The sequence below is a fragment of the Maylandia zebra genome, linkage group LG14 (genome assembly GCF_041146795.1).
Source record: "Maylandia zebra isolate NMK-2024a linkage group LG14, Mzebra_GT3a, whole genome shotgun sequence".
Lineage (NCBI taxonomy): Eukaryota > Metazoa > Chordata > Actinopteri > Cichliformes > Cichlidae > Maylandia > Maylandia zebra.
In genome coordinates this window covers 39,800,728-39,821,072 of record NC_135180.1, presented here as the reverse complement: position 1 = coordinate 39,821,072, position 20,345 = coordinate 39,800,728, and the positions used below count along the sequence as shown (strand labels likewise).

The following is a 20,345-nucleotide window of genomic DNA, read 5'->3' as shown; positions in this document are numbered from 1 at the left end:
ACTGGTCAGAGTGATGCCTGGGTGGTAGCGTTGTTTACCTCATTGTATTTGTGGAGTACTGCTCTCACTGGATAGAGGGATGAGGTTCTGACCCAGCTCTCAGAACAAACACAGTAGTGGGACCAACATCTTCTCGACTTTTGTGTTGTGCTGAATTCTTCCCTGTAGGAGCCCACAGGTGGGCCACCAGCAAAACCAAGTCCGGGCCTCTGCGATCAGTCTTAGTCTAAGTTGCTCTGTTCAGGTTCCAGTCTCCCCTGGAGGTGTGGGTTTAAATCCCACTTCTGACAGGAAGTGTTTTGTAGCACAGAGGGATTGTGGGAACTTGTCTCTCAGGTCTGGGCTCAGTAAATGCTGGACGTGGCCAGGAAAAGGCCAGCTGCAGCGTTGTGTGCTCCACCAGTGATAAACAGTTTGTCCCTCCAGCTGAAAGCCGGTACAGCACCACAAACACCAGCTCCTCCCCTATAATGCCCGCCTTACATCACATAAACCTGCCTGTTGTGTATATTTATGTGTTGTGTGTCCATGTTGAAAGCTCATAACGATCACACAGTTTCATTGTGTAACTGTAAATTACGATGTAAGAGACGATAGTGACTGCAAACATCTTTGGCTTTGCTCTGAGTGCAGGATAAAGTCTCGCTCTGGATTCACAGTGTTCTGGGATCCCTGGAAAGGATGAGGCTTTTCTTTTGGTGTACTTTTTATCTTTCAGGTGTCAGGCCTCCACCTATTGGCCAGTTCAAAGTTGATTGGCATGTGTCTATTGGCTGGTCTGGGCACAGGTGGCCAATCACTCTCCGAGGATCACTACAAATGAGCAGCTCCCTGGCCAGCTGGTGGCTGCTGGCTTCTGCTTTATGACAAACACATGAACAGGCTTCTTTGTATTGTGTGTGGTGGGAGGCTGGACAGGTAAGCTGGGGTACTGTTCGTCACACTAGGTTATGCGGTTGATGCCACTCTTGTTTTCACTGACCTTTTGTAGTAGCTAGGTAGGCCTTTTGTTTTGCATTTTTTGTTTCAGTTAGGCCCTGGAAGTTTGACTATCGAGGCAAGCAACCAATAAATCCTGCCTGTTGTCTTCCTCCTTCATTGATTGTGGTTGTCCAGTGTTGCTGTCTCCTTCGGACCTTTGCCTCCACCATGGTGGGGGGGACGTAACACCCCCTCTGTTCCTCTCTCTCTCTCTCTCTCTCTCTCTCTCTCTCTCTCTCTCTCTCTCTCTCTCTCTCTCTCTCTCTCTCTCTCTCTCTCTCTCTCTCCCTAACCCTAACTTTAAGAGTAAAGAGAGAAACTGTCTGTATTTCTTAATTGTATTCAAACTGAGCCACACTTATGGAGCTCCACAGTTCTGTTCCTGGTGTTTTGTTGACATCTCTTGATGTTCCCATGTCACAGAAACAGGCTCTGTGTTTTGCCTTATATGCATCCACAGCTGTGCCACCAATTTACTCACATGGACTCTACGAACCAATCAGAAGCTTCTTCAGCTCAGAATGGAATCGTCTGCAGTTTCTTATTAATTTACAATAAACTTAGTGTATATGTGCTCCTACATTTGATGAAAGTGATTAAAATAGAAGCTCTGTCTCTCTTTATTCTGACATTTAACTCATTCAAAAGACATTTCAATATTTATTTATCTAAAACAAAACAAGTTTACTCTAAATTGATGTTGTACAGTAAAACAATGTTCTTGTGTTTTCCATAAAGTGTAAATATCTGGTTCAACTGTGAATATCCTGCTGTGTGTTGAAGTTCCTCTTGTTTTCATAGAAATATACTGAACAACATACAAAGCTTAATATATAAAATAACATCTGAGTTTTTTCTGTGAAAGAAGCTCCTTATGTCCATTGTTGTGTTCATCAATGGACATGAGGTGCTCATCATTCCTGACGTTTCTGAACAGGCAGAAACTGAGATTCTGGTTCATCCGATTCTCAGGAGCAGCAGCAGCAGGGAGGGTTTCCTGGTTTGATGGCCGAAGCTTTGGTCCATGTTTCAGGATGTCAGTGGGCTCGAGTTCTGTGTGCAGAGTTGGGACCACATCTGAGGAGGCAGAAGGATGATTTCAGACAGTCAACCGACCCGGAGCAGTAGCCAGCTGTGAGTCTGAGGGAAACAGGAGTATTTCAATGTTTCCATCTCACTAAATATTCAGTACATGTGCATGTTAACAGACTTGTACCAAATGCAGCGTTCTGATTGGTCAGATCTTTTTATTCGCATGTAAAAATGCAGAAATATTGAGCTAGTTTTGAAAACAAATGTCACAAATTCGTCCAAGGACGCCGTCAATGTGAACGTTTTAAAGTGGACTACAGTGGTTTAAAAAGTGAGTTTTCGAACCCCCAGACAGCCTGAAAGTGGTCTTCACACTCGGATTGTTCACACCATGAAACGTGGTCCATTCATGCTCTGATCAGCTTTAATGGAACTGAAAACTCAGGGTTAGTCAAAGATGCAGGAGGCCTTCAAACTATCTTTGGTTGATCTTTTAACTTCATTTAATCAGGTGTGTGGCTTAAATCCTACAGTTGTGTATTAAAGTATTTGGGTTCCTGGAGGAGTGAAAATCCGAATCCATTTTCTATCAGAGGGACTGATCCGGAAAAGCTAGTTTAACTTCAGTCCGATTTCCCTCGAGACTAACTGGAAAACTCTGAACCTGTATAATTGTCTTTAGATGTGAGGGTGCGTGACTTCAGCAGGCGTTAGATGAATGTGAAGTCTTAGTTTAATACATTTATTACTGATGGTTAAAAAGTTCTAATTCAAACTGGTTTCACTGAAAATCAGGAACCTGAGAAATTTGTGATTAATGTAAACCCCTCAGAGACTAAACTGTTTCTCTATCACTGTGGCTCGTTAATGAAGTCCCTGAGGTCAAAGGTCATTTCAGTGTGTCATCATGTTTGTCCCTGAGGCATTTTCACATTAGCTACAGTTTCCTCTAATTCCCTCTGGAGCAAATCAGAGCTGGAAACCTGAGAGACCAGAGAGGTCCCGAGCCGACCAATCAGAGTGAGCGGACCTGAGCGCTGGCCTCAGTGGTCCGCTGAGGGCTCAGGATGATAACGACATCCCCTCAGACCGCTCTGTAATGACCCCCCCAGGATGGATTTTAGTTGCTTTGGTCAATAAACTAATATGAACTTTAACTCTGAGGTTCAATCTTTTGTAAAACTTCTGAAAATCAAAGTGGAGCGCATGAACAGTCCAGGAAAAACGTAACACAAGAATAGTTTGGTCCTTACCCTCTTCCTCTCTGTACCGTTACCATCCACTGCATTCTACAACATATAAATATATAAAACTATAAAAACTGCTTTCTACTTTTGTTCCGTTTTTAAAAAATGTAATCTATACTCATATCACTTTCTATCGTGAGCTGACATGTAGCAGGTGGTCTCTGTCACATTTTAAGATTATAATACTTTAGGAAATACAAAAAACACAATATGTGGCGCAGTCAGACACCTCAGGTAGATAAAGGTGTGCTGTACTGGTGACTCATAAATCTAAAACAATTTTTAATGATTAGTTTCAGTTTAATTTCAGCTCAGCGGAACAATAAGATCGAAAGCTTCTGAGTTTATTCTTGGTTAAAAACAGGGAGCGTTCACGTGCACCAGACTGGGGCGTTCATCAGTCTGGTAACCACCTGACATGTTTTCAGAAGCGCCGCCATGAAGACTGTGAGCATGACTGTCAGCAGGCTTGGGATGACCGACCTTTTCACAAGTGCTTCATATTGCAAGGTAGAGACCGCAATAATAAAATCAAACGACCCACTTTGATCAAAGTCAGGCCAAACTGTGGTACCAAACACACTGCTAAAAAAGTACAAGAACACTTTAATCAGACTACAGCGTTGAGTCTGAACTATTCAGGTAAGTATTGGAAGGAGATGTTAGTCAGTTTCAGGCCATACCTGGACCCTGCAGAGCTAGGTAGCCCAACTACCTGATGACAGGGATGGCATCTACGTATCGTTGCTAGAAGGTTTGATGTGTCTCCCAGCACGGTCTCAGGACCATGCAGAGAGATGGGCAGTTATGGGTGGACAGGGCCGTAGAAGGCCCTTAACCCATCAGCAGGACCGGTAAATGCTCCTCTTTGTAAGGAGGAACAGCGTCCTCAGAGCTACAGACCTCCAGCAGGACACTGGTGTGAATGTCTCTGACCAAACAATCAGAAACAGACTAACGAGGGGGGTCTGAGGCCCCGACGTCCTCTAGTGGACCCTGTGCTCACTGCCCGGCACCGTGGAGCCCGACAGGCATTAGCCATAGAATACCATAATTGGCAGGTCCACCAATGGTGCCCAAACTTTCCACAGACGAGAGCAGGTTCACTCTGAGCACATGTGACAGATGTGAAGGTGAAGTTGTGGAGAACGTTGTAACATCGTTTGTGGGGGGTCACTGATGGTCTGGGGAGGCATATCCACAGAGGGCTGCACAGACCTTTACAGGCAGCGGCACACTGACTGTCACTGGGTATCAGGATGAAATCTATTGACCAGGTCATAGGTGACCCATCTGAGGTTAGGGTTTGGGCTCAGCTAACCTACCACTCATTATTCACCTGCTTGTAACACCCAGATTTAGATCTATCAGACTAGATCAGGATGAGTCGTCCTTTGTCCACAGTAGGACACCCACAGCAGAATAAAAGTGGTTTTCTTCTTCTGAACCTCTGAACTGTGATGTTCTGCTCAAATTGCGCAGGAAGTGGTCGGTGTGAAGCCGGCTGAATTTGCCTGTGATAGCTTATTTAAAACAAGAAAACGTTCATGTGCAACTGAAAAGTGCAGAAATTTCCACTCATGCTGAGCCTGGCCTGTTGTTTTAGTGGGCCCATCTTCATCAGCACGTCAGTGACGTGTTGCCACAGCTGCATGTTTGCAAAATTAGTGGTGCAGTTTGAGCCAAGGCCAGAATCTGTAGGTCTGAGCAGGTTTAGCGTGAGACACATGACTGCTTACTGACAGCTCTTTGTTGACGTCACGTCAACTCCAAGCTGCCCAGCCGTGATGCAGCGAGGCAACAACTAACCAGGCTTCACATGAGGACTGCTGCGTCTGTGAGGTTGTCCTCTGAAGCTGGACAGATACACAAAGGGCCTCGGGTAGAGTCAAACCCGGGGCTTCTGGTCACCTGCTCACCCTGTGCTATTAAAGCAACGAGATGGCTCACTCTGAAAACTGAAACAATTCCAGACGGTAAGTGCTCAGGAGACAGAGGCTGTTACACTGAACCACACAGACGCAAAACAAAACAAATCCGAACCTTCCCGTCAATCACTGAACTCGTTAGTCCGTCACATGGAGCGACGAAGGCGGATTTGTGCTGAGAAGGTATAAAAAGGCTGCAGAGGTGACTGTGTTGTCACAGGTGAACAGGTGAGCTGCAGTGTTTGTTAGATCAGACACAACAACTGTGCACATGACATATTTGGGACATTTGTACTTTGTGAGCTATGTTAAATGTAACCACGCCTCCTCTGTCTTATTTCATTCTTGGAGGTTTTATGAATGTTGGAAGTTTAAAATTCTTCTATTTCTCATTAACTGTAATATTATACATCCTGATCATTGCTGCCAACACGTCTCTGATTGTGGTTATCTGTGTGAACAGAAGCTTACATGAACCTATGTACATGTTTCTGTGCAGCCTGTTTGTGAATGAGCTGTATGGTAGCACAGGGCTGTTTCCATTCCTCCTGCTTCAGATCCTCTCTGATGTTCACACTGTTTCTGCTCCTCTCTGCTTCCTGCAGATCTTCTGCATTCACACTTATGGAAGCATTGAAGTTTCAAACTTAGCCGTCATGTCTTATGACAGATACCTCGCTATTTGTTGTCCTCTACAATATAACACCCAAATGACATCTAACAATACAGCTGTTCTGATTATGGTGATGTGGGCGTACTCTTTAGCGAAATTTCTTATTGCTTTGTCCTTAAACCTGCGTCTCAGGCTGTGTGGAAACGTCTTAAACAGTTTGTATTGTCAGAATTACCTGGTGGTTAGGCTGGCTTGTTCTAGCACAAAGGTGAATAATGTTTATGGGATTTTTGACATTATTATGACCATCATAGTCCCCACACTTATCATCTTGTTTTCTTACATGAAAATCCTCAAAGTGTGTTTTTATGGATCCAAACAGACGAGACAAAAAAGCCTGACCACCTGCACGCCTCAGCTGGTGTCTCTCTTGAATTTTTCTTGTGGTTGTTGCTTTGAAATATTTCAGAGTAGGTTCGATACGACGGGTTTACCTGCCGCTCTGAGAATCTTCCTGTCTCTGTATTTTCTCATGATGCAGCCGCTCATGAATCCGATCTTGTATGGAACGCAGATGTCAAAGATCAGAGGCGTTTATGAACATGTGCTGTCCTCTATAATGTCATGTGGGTGTAGTAAAGTTTCACAGAGTGATTGACAGCAGCTGACCTTGAAATGTGTTTGTTAAATTATGAGAAAGTGTCTTCCTGTGGAGATGAATTAATGTTTAGCTGATTTGTATTTAACAAAACAGAAGAGAAGCACCAGAGAGAACCTGTGTGCCACAGATATATACGCTGTAATATAATATAGCTTTCAGGCAATAAACACACACACACACACACACACACACACACACACACACACACACACACACACACAGGGGCGGATCTAGAAGGGTGGCATGGGGTGGCAAGTGCTACCCCAGTTTTGCATATGACAGTGTTGTTTATTAAAATAAGATTAACAGTTTGAGCGTAGTTACAGTCAACAGTGAACATAAATGCTAAAACTGAATATATTGCATAGTGTCCCCCCCCCTGCAACATTAACAAATGGTTCAGCCCATAGCAGGACCGCTTTTTTATTGTTTTCAGTAGCCAGCGATGTTTATGTTCGTGCCAGAGCACATTTTGAACACCATGGGAATTACGGATTTTACACAGGTGGGTGGATGTTACACTCTGGAAATGGAAGGAAGGTGAGTGTTATTAACCCTCTGTGGTCCACGGACAAGCTGCACCTCCAGATCACATGACTGATGTGAGCTGACACAGCAACAAGCTGCAGCCGCTGAGTCTCTGTTTCAGCCACATTGAAAGTTCGGACTTTAAAGTTTTTATATTTTAATTACAGGCCAGTAAATCCAGAGTTATGATCATATATACACACACACACACACACACACACACACACACACACACACACACACACACACACACACACACACACACACACACACACACAGAGATTATATAGTATAATAGGGATAAGTTTGGTTACTCTACGTGACTTCAGACCGTCTCAGATTCCCCTGGAAATGTGGCGGGGAGAGGTCAATCGGGTGGGTTTTCCAGCTTTGTGTTCTGGCTGTTTGCTTTTGTTTTGTGCGTGTTTATTTGATCTAACAACGGGAAAAACTCAAAATGTCAAAAATCTGCTTTTCATAATATAAATATCATTAAATAACTTTAGAAAAACTTCCATTTGACTCGTTACACTTAATGTTATAAAAAGATACATTTTATGTTTTAAATAATCTTAAAATGTTAGTCTGCAAAATGTGCAGAAATTTAATGTATTTATTCTCTTTAGCTGATAGTTTGTGTGGTAGACTGTATAACTGCATCTCTACCAGTTTCTCTGCACTCCAGCCTCCTCTGGGCCATGTGAAGGGATTTTCCTTAAGGCAGGAGAAATTATCTAAATATAAAAGGAACAGGTTCGGCCATCGCACAATACAAATGGAAAAGGGCTACCTTTTAAATGCATCATGTTTTTAATTCGCAAGTTCATAAGCATTTTCCATTTCACAATCAGTTCTACCCCCAGGTCAGAAATATGTCTGGGAAAATTTCCCTAATATAATATTATTGATAAATACACCCATCTTGCGATTAATTACATAAGTGCATGGAGGCAGGACCTCACAGCAGAAGCATACTCCATAATGTGTTGTACATTATTACATGTATATTATATGTAACGTGGTATTTTTCAATTATTGTATTTACCAACATCAAGAAGTGAAAAGCAAAGAAAGACTACGCCATGGTGCATGTTTAAACAAGGAGAGTTTACTGGTCATAATTATTTATTAAACAAATAAACCACATTTTTTTAACCCCCCAAAATAGACGTTCAAAGCAACACAGCGGTGGCCCAATATCAGACAGAACTCCACTCTGTCGAGTGGGCAATCATAATGAAGCAGTTGGTTTTATTTTGTGGATTCAAGCTGCGCTTCATATTTTTGGCCACCAGATGTCACCAGAGAGGACTGTGTTGAAAAGCTTCGTTTTTCAATCTCATCTCGGAAAACTCAGTCACATGGTACGAAGGGGCCCAAATGCACAGCTCACTGGAAACAGGAAGTAGGAGGGGGCTGCCGGCCCAGTTAGGTCCCAATTTGTAGCCGGCCTCATTCCATCTTCCACCAATGGTCAGCCTCCACCTGGAAACTTACATAACACAAACATCACAGAGTACAAACAATGCCCCCGCCTGGTGTGGCGAGTAACAGCACCACACGGCAACAGGCAGTCTGCAGAGAAGGGTAGATTGGAGGCCAATATAGAGGGAGTTACAGTAGTCTAATCTAAAGGCAATAAAGGAATGGATAAGTTTCTCAAGGTCCTTACAGGGTATGTAAGGCTTGGCCTTGGCAATTTGGTGTAATTGGTAAAAGCTAGATTTAACTACAGTGGAGACTTGTTTGTCAAGTTTAAAAAAAAAATGTCCAAGAGAACATCCAGGTCGCTTACAGTGTCAGAAAGAAAGGTGCAAACTGCCCAAGGGAACCTGTCAGTTGGTCCCTAGGAATATGGCTGTCGAAAACAAGAATTTCTGTTTTCTTTTCATTTAAAATGAGTGAGTTACTCAATAACCAATCCTTAACTTCTCTCTTACAATCAAAAAGGCAGCGTCCCACACGCCATCAGACTGTTTAACTCCTCTCTGGAGGGGAGAGGGAGGGGAGACAGGAGGACAAAGGAGGGGGGAACAACTAAGCTGTAGTGCCTCTTCACCTCACTGTACAATACCTTGTGCAATACTTTTGTAAATAGTCAACAGTGCAATAGACTCAATACTTGAAATGTGCAATTCACTTGTATTTTTATTTTTTATTCCTATTTATTCTATTTATCCCCTTTGTATATTTTATTTATATTTGTCTCTGTATTTATTTATTTATATATATATATATATATATATATATATATATATATATATATATATATATATATATATAACAATTCTGTAACTGTAACTTCGGTCGTTGCTGTGCTTTTTTTTTTGGAAGTCGAATTTCCCAGAGGAACCCACCCGAGGGATTAATAAAGTTTTATCTTATCTTATCTTATCTTAGCGACAGTAAGACATCCTCAGTCAGATGAAAGTAAATTTGAATATCATCTGCGTAACAATGGAAGGAAATTTTATATTTTTCAAAGATGCGACCTAGAGGTAACAAATAAAAGAAAACAACATAGGGCCCAACACAGCCCCTTGGGGCACACCACAGGAAAAGGGGGCAACAGAGGAAGAGTAATTTCCCATCGTAACAGCGAAGGACCTTTCAGAAAGGTACGATTTAGACCAACTAAGAGCAGTACCCTTAATGCCTACCATGTGTTCTAGCCTCGTTAAAAGGATATTGGAGTCCACTAAATCAAACGCTGAGGACAAATCCAATAAAACTAAAACCGCTGAGTGCCCTGAATCAGTGATTAAAAGGAGATCACTGAAAACTCTCAACAATGCCGTTTCTGTACTATGACATGTTTGAACCCAGACTGGAATTTATCAGTGATGCTATTTGCATCTAGATGGGCCCGTAGTTGCAAAAGGACTGTTTTCTTGTTTTACCCAAGAAAGGAAGTTGGGTAGGAAGGAAATCGGCCTATAGTTTGCAGGGTCATTTTGGTCAGTGCTACTTTTTTTAAGAACAGGTTGTGAGCAAACACATGGCAACAGTTGGAAGGAAAAACAGCAAGAAACCTTTGGATGGGCGCTGATGTTCACTGCTGAATGGCACATCGGGTCCTGTTATTTGTGGCTGCTTGCATCAATGTGTCCAGAAATGAAGACGGCTTTTCAGCAGCAAAGAGACAATATATGCAAATGTGACTGGTTCCAGTGCTGTGTTGCTGAAAAACAGTAGTCTCTTCGCAACACACGATTACTGACATTATCAAGATAACAAAAAACAAACGAACCCCAAAACAAAGCACCAAATGGGAGGAGCTGTGAGCCGCTGCCATCTTGGATCATCTTGGTTTTCTTTTTTTGTCTTTCCGCCTGTCCCATTTGGTTCTTTAGCCGTCAGAATTGTTGTCTGAAGACCAACAAGGATACCCAATGGATTTACTTTGCCAAATGGATCATCGTGGCATTGCCGTATTGGTCCATTTGGTCGATCTTTGTTTTTATTATTTATTATATTTTATTTTCAGATGTTACAGACGGGACAGACATGAGTGAGAGATAGGAAAGGGAGAAAGAAAGAGGAAGGAAAGGAAAAACAGAAGGGGAGAGGGACAGTGAGAAAGGGGGGGAGAAAAAAAATAAGAATCTCCTGGATCACCTGTTGAGAGAAGAATAGAAAACAAGCAAAAAAAACAAAAAACAAAACAAAGCAACATACTAAACACAACACCATCGCATTAATCTAGCTAAGTGTAAACAGCAGTAAATACTAAATATTCAATGTTGTTGTGCAGCATGCAGGACAGATGTGCTTCGAAGTAGCAGCCAAGAAAGGTGTAATTTGGGTCTACGAGCAGTGAACACCCGTGTGCATACCTGTGTGGATCAGCGCGCTTGTATTCCAAAGGTTTCTCCATGTAACGATCTGCTAGGGAGTGTGGGGGGGCCTCATCTAGGTTTTCATCAGGGTTAAACTAGAATTTGGTGAGTGGGAACCTTAAAATCAGGTGTGACAGTGAAGTGTGAAGAAAAGCATCACTTAGTTATGTGATGATGATTATGTCATCAAATCAGGGGAAATTAATCAACTTTGTCTGATGGCAGCTGTATGATTGCTTCTCGATTTAGCTGATTTTTAACAGAGCGGAGAACAAAAAAGGTTCATGAGCAAATAAGCAGTTCAGTCTTTATTTTTAAAAAGTGCCAAATATGATGGCTCCAGTTTGGCCTTATTTCATGGACGCAGAAAATTTTTTTAACATCTTTTTGTTAAATTATCAGATACAACAAGGTATCAAAGCTGCAAAAACCAAATACATGACTTATTAATCACAAAGTGTTGTTTGTGTGCACCTTTGCATATATTTCTTTTTTTTTTTTTGTATACATGTCGGAAAACTTCTGTTGCAGTAAATTACTCATCATAGCATCCATAAGATAGATAAGATAAGATTAGATAACCTCTATTAGTTCCACGTGTGGGAAATTTCTTTTGTTACAGCAGTGGACAGTGCAAAGTTGCATAGAAAAATGAGAGAAAAAACACTGGAATAATATATCTATGAGATACTGTACACAATAGAATAAAATAAAATAAAAATAAAATACTATAGACAAATACAATTGAGTATAATACAACGATGCCAGAAAGAGTATTGCACTTAGTGTTATTGTACATGTGTGGATGTGTTTGATCAGCTGGAGTCTTTGTTGTGGAGTCTGACAGCAGTGGGGAGGCCTGTGAAATCTCTCCGTCCCACACCGTGGGTGCTGCAGCCACTGAAGGAGCTGCTCAGTGCTGTCAGAGTCTCCTGCATGGGGTGGGAGATGTTGTCCAACAGGGGTGACAGCTTAGCCACCGTTCTGCTGTCACTCACCACCTCCACTGGGTCCAGAGGGCATCCTAGCTCAGTCTCTTCCTGTGCCCAGCAGAGATGTTGCCACCCCAGCAGACCACACCATAGAAGATGACTGAGACCACTGGCTTTCGTAAAGTTCATTCCACTGAAACAGCCCTTCTTAGAGTTTCTAATGACAATTTGTTACAAAGCGATTCAGGTAAATGATCTGTTCTCTTAATGTTGGATCTTACGTCGGCCTTTGATACTGTTGACCACCATATTTCACTTAACAGGCTGAAACACTGGGTCGGTGTCTCTGGGACTGCATTGAAATGGTTCTCCTCGTATCTCTCTGAATGATATTCTTCTGTGGCAGTTTCTAAGTATAGATCATCTTCTGCGTCTCTGTCTTTTGGTGTGCCACAAGGCTCTGTGCTGGGGCCATTACTGTTTCTAGTTTATTTACTCCCTCTCCAGCACATTCTGAGCCCTTTTGAGGATATTTGTTATCATTGTTATGCAGACGATATCCAACTCTATATATCTTTTAAACCGGAAGAGGCCTCGAAGCTGCAGCTTTTAAATGTGTGCTTGGAAACCATTAAAGGCTGGATGGCTGAAAACTTCCTCCAACTAAATGAAAATAAAACCGAAGTCCTCTTATGTGCCCCAGATAGACATATACCCAGTATAATAAATGCTCTTGGTCCTCTTTCAACGTTTGTAAAACCATCTGTCAGGAACTTAGGGATTATCCTTGATCCTGCTCTTACGTTAGATAGTCATGTTAAATCTCTTGTTCGGTCTTGCTTTTATCATTTAAGAAATATTTCTAAATTGAGCTCTATAATATCCTATACCGAACTGGAGATTGTTATTCATGCTTTTATCTCTTCACGACTGGACTATTGCAATTCCCTGTTTACTTGTCTAAACAAAGGTTCCTTGGAGCGTCTGCAGATCGTTCAGAATGCTGCAGCAAGACTTTTGACGAAAGTTTCTAAATATTCACATATAACACCGTTGCTCATGCAGTAACATTGGCTTCCTGTCGAATTTAGAGTCCAGTTTAAGATTTTGGTTTTAACTTTTAAGGCTCTTCAACAACAAGCACCACCATATATTATTGAACTTTTACAGCCCTATGCCCCTAGTAGGTCTCTGAGGTCGAGTAGTCAGGGCCTACTTGTCACTCAGTATACGAGACTGAAAACTAGGGGTGATAGAGCTTTTGCTACTGTGGCCGCCAGACTGTGGAATTCCCTTCCTCAGGACTTACGATCCGCTGATTCATTGATTACTTTTAAAAAACAGCTAAAAACACATCTTTTTAAAACTGCTTTTTGCTAACTTTGTTTGTTTTTTGTCTTTTTAATCTGTTATATCTTGTAAAGCACTTTGTGATCTCTATCTAGAAATGTGCTATATAAATGAAATTTTACTTTACTTACTTTACTTACTTACCACAGAGTCATAGAAGGTCTTCAGGAGTGGGCCCTTCACTCCGAAAGACCTGAGTCTCCGCAGCAGGTACAGCCTGCTCTGCCCTTTCCTGTAGAGGGCATCTGAGTTATGAGTCCAGTCCAGTCTATTGTTCAGATGAACACCAAGGTACCTGTAGCTGTCCACAGCCTCAATGTCCATACCCTGGATGTTCAGTGGTTGCAGTGGAGAATGCTTGTGCCTGCGGAAGTCTACCACCAGCTCCTTGGTTTTACTGGCGTTGATCTGGAGGTAGTTCAGCTGGCACCAGTCCACAAAGTCTTGGGTCAGACCTCTGTACTCCTTGTCGTCCCCATCAGTGATGAGGCCGACTATTGCAGAGTCATCAGAGAACTTCTGCAGGAAGCACTGGGTGGAGTTGTGGGAGAAGTCTGCAGTGTAGATGGTGAAGAGGAACGGAGCCAGAACCGTTCCCTGTGGGGCCCCCGTACTGCAGACGACCCTGTCCAACACACAGCCCTGAGTCCTCACATACTGTGGTCGGTCAGTGAGGTAGTCCAGGATCCAGGTAGTGAGGTGATGGTCCACTCCAGAGTTCTCCAGCTTGTCCTTCAAGACCGTGGGAAGAATGGTGTTGAAGGCACTGGAGAAATCAAAGAACATGATTGTCACAGTGCTCCCAGCGGTCTCCAGGTGAGCGAGGGAACGATGTAGGAGGTGAATGAACTGAAATGATTCAGTTCATTTGCCCACCTCACATCCGCCCCAGGCAGAGAGTTCTGATGTTTGTGGCCCGAGATGGTTCTGAGGCCTCTCCAGACTTCGCCAACGTTTTTTGTTGAAGCTGGTTCTCCATCTTCTGCCTGTAGCTCTCCTTCCCATTCCTTATCAGTCCCCTCAGCAGGTCACATTTATAAAATCATTTGCTGCAGACTTACACCACAGCAGGTAACAAGTACACAGCTGGACGTTTAATGTTCCTTCCTGCTGCTTGTCCCTACTTTTACCTGAGAGTCCAAAACCAGCGTGAAGTTTAGGAAATAATGACACTTTTAAAAGAATATTTTTAATCATTATTGTCTCTTTTATGAAATGATGTTGAATTCTAGTTTATCAGTTTTCACGTATTTCATTCTTGAAGCCTATATGAAGGTAGGAGCTCTGAAATATTTGTATTTTATGATAACAGTGACGTTCTACATCACAGTCATTGCTGCCAACACGTCTCTGATTGTGGTTATCTGTGTGAACAGAAGCTTACATGAACCTATGTACATGTTTCTGTGCAGCCTGTTTGTGTATTTTCAGATATATATAATTGTTTATAGAAATTTTCCATTAATTTAACCAGTTTATTATTTTCATATTGATTCTGACCTCTTTCATCTTTTAGTGACGTGAGATTCTAGTTTCCCAGCAGCCAAACGTGCCGATAACCGTCCAGGTTTATCTGCCAGCTCAAACAGCCTTAGCATAGAATATACTGGCCTCTGCTTTTTCAGTCACAAATTGATTCAGAGCTGATCTAGTGGCTTCTATTTTTTTCAGTACGTCAGGTGAAAAATGTATTTTGAGGGAGTGCTCTTTATCTGCTCATTTTTTTTCCAGGTCCATTTGATGTTTTAAAGATTCTTTCTTTTTCGCTATACTGTATGAAATTATAGCGCCACGTAAGTATGCCTTCATTGTCTCCCAAAGGACAAAAGGATTTGTGTTTATTATCATTTGTCCGTAAAAAAAGATCCACTTGTTCTTTTATATAACTCCGAAACATAGAATTATTTAAAAGTGATGGATTTAATCGCCAACTACGTAGAGTTGGGTGAGCTTCAGGAGGTGAAATATTTAAATGAACATCTGCAGAGAGTATACGCGTACCAGTATCACAAATACTAACTCTGTTGACCTCCCTCGAGACAAGGAAATAATCAATACGGGAAAAACTCTTATGTGGATTAGAATAAAAAGTATAATCTTTTTCACCTGGATGAAGAGTTCTCCAAACGTCTATCAGCTGCAAGTCAGAACACAGTCCCTTGATAGCTTCTTGCTTTTTGGATACTGAGCTGTTGGGTGGTGGATTTTGATCCATTTCTGGGTCTATGCTACAATTAAAATCTTCTGCCAGAACAGTAAATCTGTCAAATTGACAGATATTTCTTTTATAAGTTCTGAGTAAAAATTTTCCAGATATACATTCGGAGCATAAATACAGCCTATCAGAACAGATTCCCCATATAAACGTCCTCTTCAACCTGAGCCTGAGGTTGGGAAGAGTCCCACAGCTCTGGAAAACCTCCTGTGTTGTACCAGTGCCAAAGACTTCACGCCCCAAGGACCTCAACAGCTACAGGCCGGTGGCTCTGACATCCCACCTGATGAAGACCCTGGAGCGGTTGGTCCTGGCTCAGCTTCGGCGCCTAATAAGCTCATCACTGGACCCACTTCAGTTTGCCTACCAGCCTGGCATTGGAGCGGATGATGCCGTCATTCACCTCCTACATCGTTCCCTCGCTCACCTGGAGACCGCTGGAAGCACTGTGAGAATCATGTTCTTTGATTTCTCCAGTGCCTTCAACACCATTCTTCCCTCGGTTCTGAAGGACAAGCTGGAGAACTCTGGAGTGGACCATCACCTCACTACCTGGATTTTGGACTACCTCACCGACCGACCACAGTATGTGAGGACTCAGGGCTGTGTGTCGGACAGGGTCGTCTGCAGTACGGGGGCCCCACAGGGAACGGTTCTGGCTCCGTTCCTCTTCACCATCTACACTGCAGACTTCTCCCACAATTCCACCCAGTGCTTCCTGCAGAAGTTCTCTGATGACTCTGCAATAGTCGGCCTCATCACTGATGGGGACGACAAGGAGTACAGAGGTCTGACCCAAGACTTTGTGGACTGGTGCCAGCTGAACTACCTCCAGATCAACGCCAGTAAAACCAAGGAGCTGGTGGTAGACTTCCGCAGGCACAAGCATTCTCCACTGCAACCACTGAACATCCAGGGTATGGACATTGAGGCTGTGGACAGCTACAGGTACCTTGGTGTTCATCTGAACAACAGACTGGACTGGACTCATAACTCAGACGCCCTCTACAGGAAAGGGCAGAGCAGGCTGTACCTGCTGCGGAGACTCAGGTCGTTTGGAGTGCAGGGCCCACTCCTGAAGACCTTCTATGACTCTGTTGTGGCTTCTGCTATCTTTTATGGCGTGGTCTGCTGGGGCGGCAGCATCTCTGCTGGGGACAGGAAGAGACTGAACAGGGTGATCCGAAGGGCCAGCTCTGTTCTAGGATGCCCTCTGGACCCAGTGGAGGTGGTGAGTGACAGGAGAATGGCGGCTAAGCTGTCATCCCTGATGGACAACGTCTCCCACCCCATGCAGCAGACTGTGACAGCACTGAGCAGCTCCTTCAGTGGGAGACTGCGGCACCCACGGTGTGGGACGGAGAGATTTCGCAGGTCTTTCCTCCCCACTGCTGTCAGACTCCATAATAAAGACTTTAACTGATCAAGCACACACATCCATACATATGCAATAATACTAAGTGCAATAATCCTTTCTGTCATCGTTGTATTTTTACTCAGTTGTATATAGTATTTGTATTTGTATTCTATTTTTATCTTATTGTATATTTTTATTCTATTTTATTCTACTGTATATAGTATTTTATTTTATTCTATTCTGTACAGCTGTGTACTGTATTTATTCTTATTGTATTCTAATTTTTGCCTCATAACTTTTGCACTGTCCACTTCCTGCTGTGACAAAACAAATTTCCCACGTGTGGGACTAATAAAGGTTATCTTATCTTATCTTATCTTATCTTATGACAAATCTACCCTGATCAACTTTAATACACTTTGTAAGAACAAATGGGGTATTTTTATGAATTAAAATTGCAACCCCTCTCTTACTTGATGAAAAAGAAGAAAAGCACACCTGCCCCACCCATTCTCTCTTTAGTTTTAGGTGTTCCACATCTGAGAGGTGAGTTTCTTGCAGGAGAGCAATGTTAGTTTTCTCCTTCTTAAACCAGGTCAAAATCTTCTTATGTTTAATAACATTGTTTATCCCTTTAACATTCAGGGAAACATACTTTAGATCACTCATTGCAGGATCAGTTTACTTAGATTATGTATTGTGGTAGCGACAACAGAAGTATCAACCTTGTAGTTCAACTTATGAAACAGATTATGCTCAGATCTGCTCAAACACCAACAAGTTATAGACAAAAATCTGGGTACTGAAAAATAATATTCCTGCAATAAACATTTATATCCCACATAACATTTCAAAAGGTGATTGTCTTTATTGTTATGATATGGTTGTACTCATCTACTATTACTATATGTTTAAGCCTCCATCTGACTCTGTGGGAGCATCATAAACAGTTTGTACTGTGATAACTACCCTACTGTACAGGTAGCTTGTTCTGGCACTGAAGTCATCTATCTATCTATCTACCTACCTACATACACACATACATACATGTACACATCGCATGATTTTGTGTCTTTATGTCTTTAAGACATTCCTGCAGTTTAACTCATTGGTGTGTGTTATCTGGCTTCATGGACAGATAGAGCTGGGTGTCATCTGCATAGCAGTGAAAATGTATGCTATGTCTTCTAATGATGCTGCCTAAGGGAAGCATGTATAATGTAAACAGAATTGGTCCTAGCACTGAACCCTGTGGAACTCCATAATTAACCTCAGTGTGTGAAGAGGACTCTCCATTTACATGCACAAACTGGAGTCTATTAGATAGATATGATGCAAACCACTGCAGTGCAGTACCTGTAATACCTACAGCATGTTCTAATCGCTCTAATAGGATATTATGGTCGACAGTATCGAACGCTGCACTGAGGTCTAGCAGGACAAGCACAGAGATGAGTCCACTGTCAGAGGCCATAAGAAGATCATTTGTAACCTTCACTAAAGCTGTTTCTGTGCTGTGCTGAGCTCTGAAACCTGACTGAAACTCTTCAAATAAACCTCTGCAGATGATCTGTTAGCTGTTTGACAACTACTCTTTCAAGGATGTTTGATATGAAAGGAAGGTTGGAGATTGGCCTATAATTAGCTAAGACTGCTGGGTCTAGAGATGGCTTTTTGAGTAAAGGTTTAACTACAGCCAGCTTGAAGGCCTGTGGTACATAGCCGATCATTAGAGATAGGTTGATCATATTTAAGATCGAAGAATTAATTAATGGCAGGACTTCTTTGAGCAGTTTTGTAGGAATGGGGTCTAAAAGACACGTTGATGGTTTGGAGGAAGTAATTATTGAAGTTAACTCAGAAAGATCAATTGGAGAAAAAGAGTCTAAATGAACATCGATGGTACTAAGAGTAGCTTTTTTCTCTAATGGTTTGCACTTCTTACACTGTACGGTAATACTTTTAATAACGATGCTTTTTTTAATCCTTGAAGAAATCCTATATTTGTATGTGTGTTTTTTTTCTGACAGAAAATTTTAATGTAGAAACAAATAGGCACACACGGTCCTTTTATTTTATCATTTAAATATCAAAATTCATCTTTTGGTTCAAACACTGTATTTTTAAAACTCCACACAGGATTATCGCAGTTTTCTAGTTTACCTTCACATCATATTTTAATATCAGAATAGTAACAGACATCTATTACAGTAAAGTGTGTGCTGTACTGATGGCTTGGCCTGACATGCGTTAATGATGCTCTTATGGGAACTATTATGGGAAATATAAAGCAGCAGATGTTGCTGAAGCCTCAGTGCAGAAATCGGCTGCAGAAACAAGTTCAGAGTACTGGAGGCAGAAATGAGAGTAAATGTTGGACTATTTCTGCTCGTGAGTGTTTCACTTTAACCTGAACATTTTAAACCCAGCAAAGCAGCATTTGTCAGAAGAATGAGTGTGTGATGAGACATGAGAAGCAAACCTGTTTCTAGTTTTCAAACATTTGCTTTTTCACTTAAAGCAAGAACAATGGTGAACTCAACTGTGCCTTACTTTATCCTCAGCACATATATAAATGTAGGAAGTTTGAAATACTTGTTCTTTGTGTTAATTGCGCTGTTATACTTTAGTATAGTTTTTGTGAACACGTCTCTGATTGTGGTTATCTGTGTGAACAGAAGCTTACATGAACCTATGTACATGTTTCTGTGCAGCCTGTTTGTGAATGAGCTGTATGGTAGTACAGGGCTGTTTCCATTCCTCCTGCTTCAGATCCTCTCTGATGTTCACACTGTTTCTGCTCCTCTCTGCTTCCTGCAGATCTTCTGTCTCTACACGTATGGACACGTAGAGTTTTGTAATTTAGCCGTCATGTCTTATGACCGATATCTCGCTGTCTGTTATCCCCTGCACTACAAATCACATATGACGGATAACAAAGTAGTTATCTTCATTGTTGTCATATGGTTGTACTCTTTTGTGAAATTCACGATCACGTTGTGTTTAACCCTCCGTCTGACGTGGTGTGGGAAAATCATAAATGGGCTGTATTGCCATAACTACCTAGTTGTAAAGTTGGCATGTTCAGACACCAACCTGAATAATCTTTTTGGGCTTTTTGGTATTGTCATCACTGTTTTAGTTCCTCTGCTTCCAATCTTCTACTCCTACATGAAAATACTCAAAGTGTGTTTTTCTGGGTCCAGACAGATGAGACGTAAAGCCGTCAGTACCTGTGCGCCTCACCTGGCCTCCCTCCTAAACTTTTCTTTTGGGTGTTTATTTGAAATACTCCAGAGCAGGTTTGATACGACCAGTGTACCCAGTGCTCTGCGAATCTTTCTGTCTCTGTATTTCCTCATCATTCAACCGCTTTTAAATCCGATCATGTATGGGACACAAATGTCTAAAATAAGACGTGCTGTGCTATAAAATGTCGCTGTGATTCTTACACATGTAGGATGTTTAAATTCAAGTTTGAAGTCCTAAACTTTTCTTTTGGATGTTTGGAAAAACTTCTGAGCAGACTTCACACGACAAGTGCATCCAGTGTGTTTTGAATCACTCTGTACTTCTGATCATGTATACAAATGCCCAGCATCTAAAAACAATATGATCAAGTCTCCTTCCTCTAAAATATAAGCCATCCGTCTAGCTGTGAT

The 20,345-nt window shown here is 42.0% G+C and overlaps 2 protein-coding genes across 2 annotated transcripts; both read left to right on the top strand.

Annotated features, from left to right (window-relative positions):
• Positions 1 to 5,493: 5,493 nt before the first annotated feature.
• LOC101474954 (olfactory receptor 52E4-like) lies at positions 5,494 to 6,459 on the top strand. The gene has a single exon (XM_004572606.1). It carries the CDS (start codon positions 5,494 to 5,496, stop codon positions 6,457 to 6,459), a length of 966 nt encoding a protein of 321 aa, XP_004572663.1.
• A 12,753-nt stretch (positions 6,460 to 19,212) lies between these two features.
• On the top strand, positions 19,213 to 20,115 carry LOC101475244 (olfactory receptor 10A6-like). The gene has a single exon (XM_004572607.3). The coding sequence runs from the start codon at positions 19,213 to 19,215 to the stop codon at positions 20,113 to 20,115; it is 903 nt and encodes a 300-aa protein (XP_004572664.3).
• Positions 20,116 to 20,345: the final 230 nt, after the last annotated feature.